This window comes from Lepus europaeus, chromosome 18 (assembly GCF_033115175.1).
Source record: "Lepus europaeus isolate LE1 chromosome 18, mLepTim1.pri, whole genome shotgun sequence".
Classification (NCBI taxonomy): domain Eukaryota; kingdom Metazoa; phylum Chordata; class Mammalia; order Lagomorpha; family Leporidae; genus Lepus; species Lepus europaeus.
The window spans coordinates 43,607,438-43,620,126 of record NC_084844.1 but is presented as its reverse complement, the minus strand read 5'-3'; the positions used below and the strand labels follow the sequence as shown (position 1 = coordinate 43,620,126).

Below are 12,689 nucleotides of genomic sequence, written 5' to 3'. Positions count from 1 at the left end.
TTTGCATTTCCCGGGTCTGCCAAGCAGAGAGAGGGGGTCATGGGAACTCCCCGCCAGCCCGGGCAGGCGTCCCCTCCCTGAATGTCCAGGCTGCCTGAGACAGCTGGAAGTCACTAGTAAGCTGGGACCTAAACTAAAAGGACTTCTTTGTAGAGGAGGGGTGGGCCTGGTGACCTGGAGGGGCGCTCCCTGCGCCAGGACTGGGAGGACTCGCTCCCGTCTCCAAGGGCAAGGGCTTTTCCCAACACTCTGGGTTGGAATTGGGCTCAGTCAGGTCCCAGGGTGGAAGCTGCCCCTCCACCTGGGTGTCACCTGGGCACGGCTGGACAGAGTGGATGCTGAGGATGGCAGAGCCTGGCAGAGCCTCCTGTTGGGGGGGCAGGGGCGACCACAGACACCCTGGAGAGGAGTTTCTGTCTCCTCTTCCTTGCTGGGCTCTTGGGAGGAAGATGGGAGAATAAATACAGGGGCTTTGGGGAAGAACACGACTAGGGGTGGGGCCAGGCCTGCCAAGCACATGGATGTGGGCGTGGGGTTCCAGCGTACCTCTGACCATAGCTTGAGGGCCCCATGCACAGCTGTGCCAAGGCTCTTTGGGCCAGGGTGTCAAGTATGGGGGTAGGTGTTTGAGTGGTGTGGGTTTCAATGACCCTGGGCTGTGCCCAAGGGCTGAAGGTGGGTCAGTGTGAGCTGGGGGGCTGCTTTTTCTTCTTGCCTAGACAATGGCTCTTCAGGGGGCCCTGAGTGAGGCGCTGGACTCCGCCCCCTGGCGGCAGAAACAAGTAAGGGGCAGCGTCCTAGGTGTTGTCCTCCACAGCCCCAGCCACCAGCTAACAAACTGAGTGGCACAGGGGCCGGGGTGTGTTCCTTCCTTGACCTTTAAGGTAAGCTCGATGTGGGCGACCAGCCGGGACGTCCAGGCCAGGCAGAGGCTAGAGCTGATGTCGGGTGGAGCTCACGCCAAAGCCAAGGGCTTGGAGCTGGGGCTGAGGTACATGGAGGGGCCAGCGGGGGCCGTGGGGGGTGTGGGCTCCAGCTCCATGAAGGCTGAGTAAAGGGTGGTGAGTTGCAGGTCTCCCAGGGCCCCGGAGCCCCCGCTGCCTGGTGGCGCCAAGTCGCCGGCCCCGTTGCCTGTCTCTGCTAAACAGGGCCCTGGAGGGAAGCCGTGGGGTGGCGGTGGAGGCTGTGGCATCGAAGATGATGTCGGGGATGAGGTCACCAGTACCAGGGGGTCAAGGGCCAAGCTGTCATCCTTCAGCTGTTCCCACAAATTTCCTGGTTGGGGGAGAGAACAGGTGTCACCGGGAGGCATTGGAGAAGCCCTGATGGCCACCCCTCCCAACCCCGGCTCCTCATGGGTGGCAGAGAGCAGGCTGGGGGTGGCAAGGACTGGAAACTGACCCTGGCAGCAGCTGTGTGGCCCCAGGCAGATGCTGAACCTCTCTGGCCCTCAGATTCCTCCTCCCATGTGGCACAGTCTGAAAGCCACAGATCCTGATGACCTCAGTGGTGAGGGCATTGGAGGGGGTCCGTGATTTGAGAAATGCCCACCGGAAGGGTTGATGTAAATGCCATTCCACCCAGGATTAGCCCGAGGGGACCCCCAGGAACTCCTCATGCTAGTTCCTGCTTAGACTCCCAAGGAAGTGGATCTCCAGCCCAGGCCAAGGATTTTCCCACCATGCACTGCTGGACTTGATGATGGGGATGGACATATTTCCTTGGGCATCCTCCATGGAGCACAGCCAGGAAGCACACCTGACTCTGGGGAGAAAACAGTTCTGCACCTGATCCCTCTCTGTGTCATGTGACCTGCATAACATCAGGCCGGGGCCTGGGGCTCCTGCCCTGGGTATGGGGTCACAGGATCAGGAGGATTGCCTTCGGCTGCCCAGACTCCATTCCTAACTCTCTTTCTGGCTGAGAGACATTGAGTTCTCCCCATCTAGCAGGATGTCCCCTGCCCAGGGCACACAGAGAGTCTGAGGCCTGGATCAGGAATACCTCTGAAACCTGCTGTGGCCAGCACTGGAGCCTGGGGTTCACTGGAGTTAACTGGGGATTGAGGGCTTGGCTGCAAGCTGAGAAAGGCAGACAAGATGGCGTGGAATGAGACCCTGCCCCTGCACCCAGTCCCCAAGTGCTCCAGGACCGTCCCACTCTGGGGTCTCGCCTTCCTGCGGGGAGGTCTCACTGCCCTTCATTAGAAGATGAACTCTAATAGGCGCAAGTGCTTCTGGGAATGTTCAGTCAGTCCCAGTCGAGAATGGAATAGAACACAGAGCCCTTTCCAGCGAGCCAGAGCTGAGAGTGGCTTGAAGATGCGGTCAGCTGGAACATTTCCAGGGGTGCCAGGAGGAGGGCTACAGGGGCAAGAGCATTCCTCTTGGCCACTCCCAGCCCTCTGCTTTGGCCGACCAAAAAGCCAGCAGCTGGCAGGCTGCAGCCTGGAGACTTGGAGGGGCTGGGCCACCCCGGCCGACCTGTCCCAAACCACCCCCCTTCCCACTCCCTGCTTACCCTGGAAGTCGAAGTCGGTGAGAGAGGGGTTGATGGCATCCAGGTCAGTCCCGAGGTCTCCGTCTGGCAGGAGGGTGTCATGCACCGTCCTGGCTGGGGAAGGCTCAGCCAGCAGCTTGGTGCCGTGGCTGGGTGGGGTGTGGGCAGGTAGGGGCGAGTCCTGGGGGGTGCCTGGCTGGGCCCGCAGCTCAAGGTGCCCATCTGGCTGTGGGAACAACGGCTGTGGGGGTCCAGGAGGGGCCAGGCCTGGTGAGAGGTGCGGGTATGTTGGCCCATAGCAGGAGGGCACGTGGCCCCCTAGTAGGTCCTGCAGGGGATTCTTGCCAGGAATGGGGCCCGGAGCTGGGTGGAGTGAATGCAGCGGTGGAGGGAGCCCAGCGGGAGGTACCAGTGGCCGGATGGAGCTGGAGCCTGCCAGCCCAGGGGGCGGACAGCCCAGTAGCGGGGAGCCCAGCTTCTCCCTCTTGTCTCCAATGAGGCTGTCCAGCTCTTCTGTAAAGGCCCAAGAGAGAAGGAACACAGTGAGACCTCCCTCCCCCCAACCCTCCCCAGCCTTGGGACCCTCACGCAGCCCATTTCCTCCCCAGCAATTCTCTCTTTCTTTTTGGCTCACGGGTGCCTGGGTCCATCCTGGCGTGGCCCAGCAGCCTCACCTGGCTTGGCCATGCTTTTGCGCACAGCAATGGGGTCTTTCCGCTTCCACTTCTGTAGCTCCTCCTGCATCTTGTCGATCTTGGCTGGATTGAGGGCCCATAGGCAGCCCTTGCGAGAGGAACTGCCCGATTTGTTCTCCACCTTCTCGAAGCACTTGTTGAGGGAAAGGTTGTGACGGACAGAATTCTTCCAGCCATCAGGCGCCGTCTGCCAGAGCAGAGCAAAAGCAAGAATTCAGGCTGCAGCAAGAGCCAGAGCTGGCTCAGGTCTGGGCTCTAGAACATTGCTAGGCCCCCTTCGGGCACAGAGCTGGTGCCCACTCTGGGGCCTGGTGCCCTCTTTGGCACCCAGATGTGCTTGGTACCCTCAGTGGAGGGGATTGGGTGAGCAGGAACCTGGACCCCAAACTCTCCCTAAAATCTGCCTCTAATCCTACCCGCTTCCCTGGGGGGTGTAGGGTGATCCACACCACAGCCCCTGCTCCATGCGCCATCTGAAGTTGGGCCACTCTGAGCTGGGTGGTCAGGCCACCCCTCTGGGACCCCTCTGGGGACAGGCAATTTGCTACCTACAGGTCTCCTGTGCCAGCTGCTGAAAGGGCCTTAGCAGGAGGCTCCATCAGAGGTACCCCTCCCCTGGGCCTCCTGTGGCCCCTCTGGGCCTGCTTGGCAGAGGACGGGCCAGGTCGGAGGGTGTCTGGGTGTATGCATGTGGCATGGATGTCTGTGGTCCACTGGGTACCCGGGTGTATGTGGGGCGTGTGTTGTGAGCACGTGCCCACGTCCGCCCTGAGTGCCTCTCCCCTGTGCCAGGGGTGTCTCCTGTGAACGTGGATGGCTCTGTGTGAGAAAGTCTCTCGGGGTATGTGTGTGAGTACCCATGATTGTATGAGCGTGTAGGCGTGTGTGTGAGTGTGAGTGTGCCCAGGGGGTGTGCCCTGGTGGGGAGGCCAGCCCTCGGGCAGGAGGTGCTCGTGCCAACAGAATAAACACCCATTAGGAGGCCTGGTCATGCCACCAGTGCAGTAATTGTGCCCAGGGAGGGTTGTAAAAACCATTAGGCTGACTCAGTCGGGTGAGAGGCGGTGGTGGGGGTGCCAGTGGTGGGCCCCCTACCTCCCCCCGCCCCCAGCTCTGTTCCGGGCTCTGTGTCAGCCTTGAGCCCAGAGGGGCTGACTGTGGGCAGAGCACCCGCTCTGGCCGGGGTGGGGGGCTCCTTCCTCCTCAGCCCGTGGCCCTTCCTTGCAACCCCAAGTCTCTGCTTAAGGAGGGGCGGCCACTCCCTCGTCCCCAGCTCACTTGCCCCGGGGAGAAGCCGAGCTGAATCACGCCCTGCAGAACCGGGCCCCAATGCCAGCGTCACTGCAAGCCGTTGGCAGGAGCTGCCAGAGCCTATCTTGGGGGCAGCTGGCGGGGAAGGGACTGGTGGCGACGACCCCCGTGGTTCCCAGGGTCACCAGGAGGGGTTCTGGAGCCACCGGAGCAGAAAGCTGGGGACCCACTTTCAGGTGCCACGGCAGCCTCCACAGGCAGTCAGAGCTCTGTCGCCCCATGGGCAGAGTTAATGGGCACTGGGGCTTTTATGGCCCCATAAATCCGTGACTTTGGGATGCCAGGGCAGCCCCCACCCCAGCCACTTCCTGTTTGGGAGAGGGATGGTCAGCACTAACAATTATGTCCAGTGGCCGGACACTTCCCTGGCCCCACGTCCCTGACTCATGCGGCTCTGGGACGCCCACATCAACTACCTTGGGCGTGACTGCTGTCCACCCCAGGTCCACTCTGCCCAGAAAAAAACAACCTGCAAATGGGAAGAGAGACCGAGGGTGCAGGGGATTTTGAACTCATTCCTTAGGTGGGTTGGAGGGGAAATGTCGGAACGGAAGGATCTATGTGACAAGGGGTCCAACCTGACCATTTTGTAGATTGGGAAACTGAGGCCCATGGAAGAAATCGCCTAGCCCTAAGTCATACAGGAGGCAGTGACAGAGCCCAGACTGCAACTCCATCCCCTAACCAAAGCGGACAAGGGTCCTGGCAGGGTCGGCCCACAGGGCTGGCCTCTCCAGCTGGGGCCTGTCCCATCCACACGAATGCTTCCCCTCTGAAGTCCAACGTAAACTCGGGGGTGAGGCAACTGGCTAAGAACAACAACGAGAACCACAAGAGAAAAAAGCTGTTAGACCTCTTCACTCTTCAGGCCCATAAAACAGGGATTACACGGCTCCCAGGAAAAATAATTAAGCCAGGAAGATGAGCTGCAGGGAGGGGCTGGGGGGCCAGGTTGGGAGTTGTCTGGGAGGGAGTGCTGAGAGCAGTGGGCGGAGCCCTCCATCCTCTCTCTCGGGCCTGGTTCCTTGAAGCCCTAGAGGAAGCCCCCAGAGCTGGAGGGGTCAGGAAGAGTTTGGCCGCCTGACACGCTGGGGGCTGGGGGCAGTCTGGATACAGGTTTCCCCCCTTCTCTTCTCCCTTCCAGAACCTCAGGCGACCAGCATTCCTGGCCAGACCACTCCACAATTTTGCCTACTCCTCAGGAGCACACACTGGCTGGCTGCCAATTACCCCTGTTTGGAACAACCCGGGAGATGGGGATGGAGGTGGCGGCGGGGGGGGGGGGGGGGGGGGCTGGCGGTAGGAGGCTCCGGCTGGCAGGTGGAGCTGGGTTCTGCACAGCTCCTGCGCTCTGCCTGGCCAGCAGATGAGACTGTAGCCATCAGAGTGCAGGTACTAAAGAAGGCACACACAAGCTCAGCTCGGCTGTTCTACAGCCACCCTTGTGTGTCCGGCAGTGAGGGGCAGTGGATGGTCTGTGAAGCTAAACAGCTTGACCCACTTGCTGTGTGACCTGGGGCAGATGGATCACCGTGTCTGATGGGTTTGTTCATCTAGGAAAGAGGGCACCTGTCCTGTCTCTAGGGTTGGAGGGGGAGGAGTTGGATCGAGGTCCCTGACCCTTTTGTGGATGACTGGAACTGGTCCTGTGCAGTGGTCGAGGGAGAGGGAGGTGAGCCAGCCAGTTCCCTGGGACACTCGGAGACTGGGAAGCCCACACTCTGGTCTCTGTGGGCCTGCTGCCCACAGAGGCAGATCCTAATCTCACCCTGGAAGGCACCTGTGTCACCTGGACTGACCAGCTCTGGCCCCAAGCTCTGCGGCCCCACAGCATTCTGGGGTTAGGGGTGGGGACAGAGTCTCCTGCCATTTCCAGCTTTCTCTCCCCATTTGGCTTCGGTGGCCATTCCCTGAAGCCCATCGGGGCTGACATGTCCACCTTCTCCCAGCATAAGGTCTGCCTCCAGGCTGCTCCACAACCTCGGGGCAGCCGCTTGCACTCTCTGTTCCCCATGCAGAACGCCTGCTTTGGGACATCTGTCCCTGCACTTGGGTGGGGGTGGGGCAAAGCCTTTCCTGGCCCAGCTTGTCCAGGACGTGGGGGCAGTGGGGTGCAGATGGAGCTCGGACTCACCTTGAAGTAAGGAAAGTGCTCCGTCATGAAGTTGTAGATCTCACTGACGGGAAGACTTCCAGTTTTACTGTTCTTCAGGGCCATGAAGATGAGGATGCTGAAGAGAGAGAGAGCCCCTGAGAGCCTGGACCTCTGCCCAGATCCTGTGCCCACCCGGGGTTGAGGTTGGAAGGAGAGGGCATGGGAGTGGAGCCTGGCGTCAGGCATCACAACCATGCGAGAGTCTCGTGGGCTGTGAGAAGCCCGGGATGCCCTCCTGGCTTAGCTGCTCGGTGGCTGTGTGACCTTGGGTGAGTGTCTGAACCTCTTTGAGCTGCAGTTTCCTGGGCTTTGAGTGGTCTTTGAGCCCCTGTGATGTGCCTGGCGTGCATCTACATTCTCTTACTGAATCCTCCCAACAGCCCGGATTGCTGTCCTCCTGACCTTTTCCTTTTTTTAATGATGAATAATCAGAGGTTCAGAGAGATTAAGTAACTCGCCTGAGGTTTCACAGCCAGTAAATTCCAGAGCTTGGCCTTGAACCCAGCTCTGCTGGACTGCGAGGCCCACCTGTGCTCCCTTCTGCACACCATCTTCCCTCCCACAAACCCCATCTTGGTGTTCCTGACCGATGTCTAAGTGCCTCTTCCTCCCACTGAGCTCACACTGGCTGCAAACTTGACCTCCACCTGGGGTCTGGCATACATTACATCAGAGGTCACCATTGGCTGGACAAACGGAAGGCCAAATGGGAGGGTCTCCCAGACAGTCCAGGTGTTGCCAGCACTTAAGACCCTGAGCAGAGAAGTGCCTCCAGACCCGACAAATGGTGGCCAGTGGAGACCCACCTGCCGTCCCCATCCCTCACTGGTTCAATGGAGAGCTTGGAGTGGGGCTTCTCTCTGCATCCAGAGAGAGAAGGGGAAGGCAGCCAGCATCCATCCTGAGCTCTCAGTTCCAGAGCCCAGGAGCTTAGACCTCAGCAGGCTCGTCCCCAGGCCACCAGCATCTGCCCAGCTGAGCCACAGACGGGATGGATGAAAAGCTCAGACTTGATCCAGTCTGTTCACCTGCTCCTTGCAGGAATCCTCTCTCCAGAATCCACTTCTACTTCCTGCCATTACCCTTGCACCCTAGGACTCCATGCCTCAGTTTCCCCAGGGGCCCTCCCTCCTTCCGCCCCAGGGATGCTGGGAAGGTACCTGTAGGAGTAGATGGGTTTGGGGAAGAGCGGCTGGTGCCCATCAGTGCCGGCCTGGGGTGCGATCCGCTGGTAGGGATAGTGTGACGAGCCCAGGTAGGGCACCGGGTAGCTGCCACCACCTGGTGAGTACTGCAGAAGTCAAAGGGGCAGAGTGATCACCATGGTCCCCAGCCTTCCCAAGGACCGGGTGCCCCGCCCCTCCTTCACATAGGAGGGGACTTGAAAATGTTCATGGAAGACGCAGTGAAGCGGTGACGCATGTTGTCCACAGCCTGAAGCCCTTCCACATCCGGAGGAAGAGCAGAGACCGGATTCTCCCAGCCCACAGCAGAGCATCCGAGGGGCTGGGGGGAGATCCGGCCCGAGCTGTTCAGAATTGCAGAGACCTCAGAGCTGCCTCCCTCCTGCTTTCTCCTCTTGGCTCTTGTGGTGCCCTGTTGCCATGGTGATGGGAGGAGGGCCTGGCCCCTGGAACCTGGGCTGGTCCAAGGCTCCCTTACATCTCCTGGCAGAGCCGGGCCGGAAGTGGGATGTCCAGCCTAGGCGTTTGCTGGGCACTGCCACCTTTTACGAGTTTCAGTGGCTCTTTGAAAGAGCCGGTCATGGTGGTGGGCAGGTGGAGGTGGTTTTACGGTGAAGGCGTGGCTGCGGTGCCAGGGATGGGGTTTTATGGAGGCAGGGGGCAGGAGACTCTCACTCCCCCAGCTGCTCCAGGCTGCAGTACTCTTTCCAGGTCACCAGAGACACTTAGTGCCTGAGTCACCCTCTCTCCAGGCTCCATAAAGCCCTGGGTGCGGCCATCTTGTTAGGGGAGGGGGTACAGACTACAGAGGGCATCAAAGCAGGGCTGGGCATGGTGAGGCCATTTGAGGACTGGTGGCCCCTCAGCCCTGCTGTAGCTCAGAGCTGGATGGGGCAGGCTGCCCCAGGGACACCTCCTACCCTGGGTCAGACAGTGAGCCTCAGGACAGCTTCAGCCGGTCCAGCCAGGCTACCTCGGGGCCAGGAGGATGTCCCCTTCCTGCGTCCCCTGTGCTTCCCTCCAAATCTTTCTTTCACTCACAAAGCAGGGCAGCTCAACCCCCCCACCCCCACCCCACCTTCTGCCTGCCTCCCTGACTTGGCCAAGATCAGGGCCAATGCCACAGAGCTGGGAGTAGAACCTGCTCCACAGGCAGGGCCTGTCTCGGTGCCAGGCTGCAGGTGGATGGAGCCGTGCACTGGGCAGTCACTTGCTCTGTCTTGCCCGGTGACTCTGGGAGCTGCCGGGCTGCTCTGGGGCTCTCTTCTTTCTCTTTTTTAAAAAGCTCCAGCCCATGCCAGTGTGGGGCAATTACTTGGCATCCTATGCACTTGGGAGGAGCTGAAGCTGGGCAGTGGAGTGGGGAAGGGGGGAAGGCCAAAGATGATGGGGCTCGCTAATCCCCCACCTGGTGTGCACCCTCTTTAGGCTGAAGGGAAGTTTGATGCCAAGGTCACATCTCAAGAGTGGGGCTGACGCAGGCAGGAGCCCACCACTCCTGCCTTGCTTGCCTTGTGTGCCATACACCACACATCCATTTCTGTTCTCTCTGCCCTGACTCCGTCCGGGATGGCTCCCCACCTTTCTCCCTTCTGGGTTCATATTATGGCCCTGCCCCAGTCTCAGCCCCACTTTCTCTCTTATTTGAGACCTCTCAGGTCCTACCAGGAGCTCAGACAAGCCTTACCTGCCCCCTGCCCTGGGTGGCCTTGCTACCTTCACCTGCCCATCTAGAGGTGTGCATGTGTGCGCACACACAGCACCCTGAACCCCTAGGGAAGCCTCCCACTTCCCCCAGACCCACCTGGTGGAAGGGGGGCTGGGAGGGGCAGTACACGTGCTGCAGGGGGGGCTGGTAGCAGTACATCCCAGGGCCATTCTCCAGGGCCGGGGGCTTGAGCTTGACCTCTGAACCCTGCTGGAAGAGAAAGCAGATGAGCGGGTTGAGTCTTATTTTTCTCCCTTCCTCTTTCCTGTGTTCTGAACCTTACACAAAAACTGCTCCACCTCCCCCAAAGCTTATCCCTAGAGAAAGACAGAGGAGGGCGAGGATTTTCCCAGAGGAGCTGAGCCAGTCGGCAGTGGAGCTGAGGCTGGAACTCAAAGTGCTCCCAGCCTCCCACCCCACTGCAGGTGCACAGCTGAGGCTGAGCTGTCCAGAGGAGTGGGAGAAGCTTGGCAATAGGCACGCGGAGGCTGGGGTAGGGCCCGAGATCTCTGTGAGGCCCACACATGGAGCTCTACCCTGGATAGGGTGTGCAGCTAGGTCCTGGATGGCAGACAGGCTGAGAGAGGGGTGGGCCACTCTTCTAGGGCTTCCTAGGGACCTTGGGAAGCCAGCATCTGGGCCCCGAGGGGCCAATCAGCTGTGACCTCTCTCTGGGTGTGCCCTGGGGTTGCTGATGCCGAGATTGCCACAATCATAGAATCTTGGGCCTGGAAGGGCTGAGAGCGCCTGTGTCCAACCCCTTCATCTGACAGATGATGGGGCTGAGCCCAAGGAGGGGAAGCGATGTGCGCAAGGTCACCCAACAAGAGGCTCCGTGAGCTGTGGGTCCCCAGACCCAGGCTCCTCTCCGCTGTGCAGGGGTAAATGTGTGGATTCAGAGCCCAGCCTCATCCTTCACAGGTCGGGGGGACACCTGGGGTACATCACTTGATGTCCACCAGCCTCAGTTTCCTCATCTGCATAATGGGGCTGGTGGGAACTCCCTGGAGGGCTGTTGTGATTAAAAAGGGGCACTTTAAGAAAAGCAGCTGGAGCAATGACCAGGCGCTGGTGTTGACTGGGCACTGGGGGCAGCAGCTGATCCAATGGGGCCCTCGCTGTGCTGCTGTCCTGTTCCAGGAACCCGAGGAGAAGCTGGCAAAGGGCTCCAGAACAGAGTAAGGTCCTGTCCTGGCTGCACAGGGACGGGGGTGGGGAGCAGGGGGCGCTTGGGTCTGGAATGTGCACCTGTTTGAAAGCAAGAGGTGAGGAGGGCAGGTGGGCATCAGCCTGGGCCAAACCCCCTCCGTCACTGTCTCAGGGACCTCCAGACCAGGGCTGAGAAGTGGGGGGAGTCAAGCTCTCCTTAACCTTCCTCTTCCCAAAGCAACAGGCAGGTCCTGTTAACCTGAATCTTCCAGGGGCTCAGAGGGGTGCAGTGACGTGTCGGAGATCACACGGCGGGGGCATGGCTTTGGAAGGACACGTGGGCCTTCCTGGTACTTTCAAGGTCTTTCCAGGGAAGCACGCAGGCCTCGTTCTATGCAAAGCGTGGGGCCAGGAAGGGCCTCTTCAGTCCCCTCTCGCTGCAGCTCTGAACCCTGATGCCGGAGGGGGCGACTGGGCCTCTCTGGCTCCTCCCTAAACCCTTCCTCTCAGCCCCTGGGATGTTGCTGCGTCTGATGCTTGGCATCCTTGCACTTAAGCAGAAGTTGTGCACTGGAATCCTGACTCAGGAACCTCTGGAGGCTGCCAGCATCCTTAGCCTGACCCGACTCCTCCACCTCGCTCTCTCATGTGTGGGCCAAGCCAGTATCGCCTCCCCATCAGCTGGAGGGCCCAGTACGAAGCCGAGAGGCCCCAACTCTCTGAGCCTGTGGCTTCCTTGTGCATGTTCATCTTGAGCAGGAAAGGTCTGGAAGGAGCAAGTGGGGAGTTTGAGCTCAGAGGACCCAAGACAGCTGGGAGAGGGATGCCCGCCGGCCGCTGGTACTCACCAGGACTTGGGGGCTGTGCTCCTGGCTTGGGTAGGGGAGCCCATTGCACCAGGCCTCTGCGGGGAAGCCAGGCAGGAAGGCCTCGGACTCCCCCACATCCACCGGGATCTCCTCGAAGGCCTCCAGTGGTCCCGGGGTCTTAAAGGAGTGTCCTTGGAGGGCCAGTGCCGCCTGCGCCTCGGGGAAGAGGTCCTCGTGGACATGCCGCTTGTACGGGTGGAAGGGCACATGGCTGCCCTTGAGGAAGCGCCCGGGGCTGCTTGCTGGGCCCTCCTCAAAGCCGAAGCCGGGGTACTTGTCCGACGGTGAGAGCCGGAAGGGGCCCGGGCCAGGTCCGGGTGGGCAGTGGCCCTGGACTTGCTCAGGGCCCGGTGACGCAATGCTGGGGCTGTGTGGGGGCAGGGAAGATGCGTCTTCTGGAGGGCCGTCGGGCACAAATGAGGAGCAGCTGAAGCTGGAGTGCTTCTGGGTGGACAGAGGGGAGACAGCCTGTGAGGGGCCGAGGGAGCAGGCCCCGGAGTCCGCCGAGATGCTGCTCTGAGCTGGGGTAAGGGTCTGAGGCTTAGCTCTGGGTGCCCCTGCCTGATGGGGGGGGGGGGGGGGACACTGCCGTGACCCTGTGATGCCCCAAGTCTCCTGAGACTCTGCACTCCTGTTCTGGGGAAGCCCCTCCCCCACTGAAGGGATGAGCAGAGGCCTGTGTCTGGACACTTCTGGGGCCCGGGGTCGGCGAGGACTTGTTTGCTGGATGAAGGACAAGGCAGACTCTGGGAATTCCTTGTGCGGGGTGGGGACTGGTCCTCCTGTTCCCTGCACAGCCCTCGGGCCTTGGCCGAAGCCCAGGCCTCAGGGCTGGGTACTTACACTCTGTGGGGCAGGGGAGCCCGGGAGGCCCGGCGCCTGCATGAGGTCCCCTCGGGGCTCGCCCTCCAGCCTGGCGGAGCCCGGCAGCGAGACGTCAGACTGTGGCGGGAGGAGCGACACCATCACCCAGTCCTGGCCTCGAAGAAAGCCGGCTGTGATGAGAGTGAGGACCGACGTCCAGGAGTGACCAACTGCAAGCCACCACCTCCGTCCACCCACCCCCCACTCCCGGCCTGGGACCCTGCTCCAGCCGACAGAGAAAGAGAGATGAAGACA

The 12,689-nt window shown here is 60.8% G+C and overlaps 1 protein-coding gene across 1 annotated transcript; it reads right to left on the bottom strand.

Annotated features, from left to right (window-relative positions):
• Positions 1-955: 955 nt before the first annotated feature.
• Positions 956-12,536, bottom strand: FOXN1 (forkhead box N1). Its single transcript, XM_062175249.1, has 8 exons — positions 12,414-12,536; positions 11,550-12,014; positions 9,649-9,759; positions 7,821-7,951; positions 6,640-6,736; positions 3,174-3,381; positions 2,521-3,012; positions 956-1,275 (listed from the first exon to the last, which is right to left on the bottom strand). Exons 1-8 carry the CDS (start codon positions 12,534-12,536, stop codon positions 956-958), a joined length of 1,947 nt encoding a protein of 648 aa, XP_062031233.1.
• Positions 12,537-12,689: the final 153 nt, after the last annotated feature.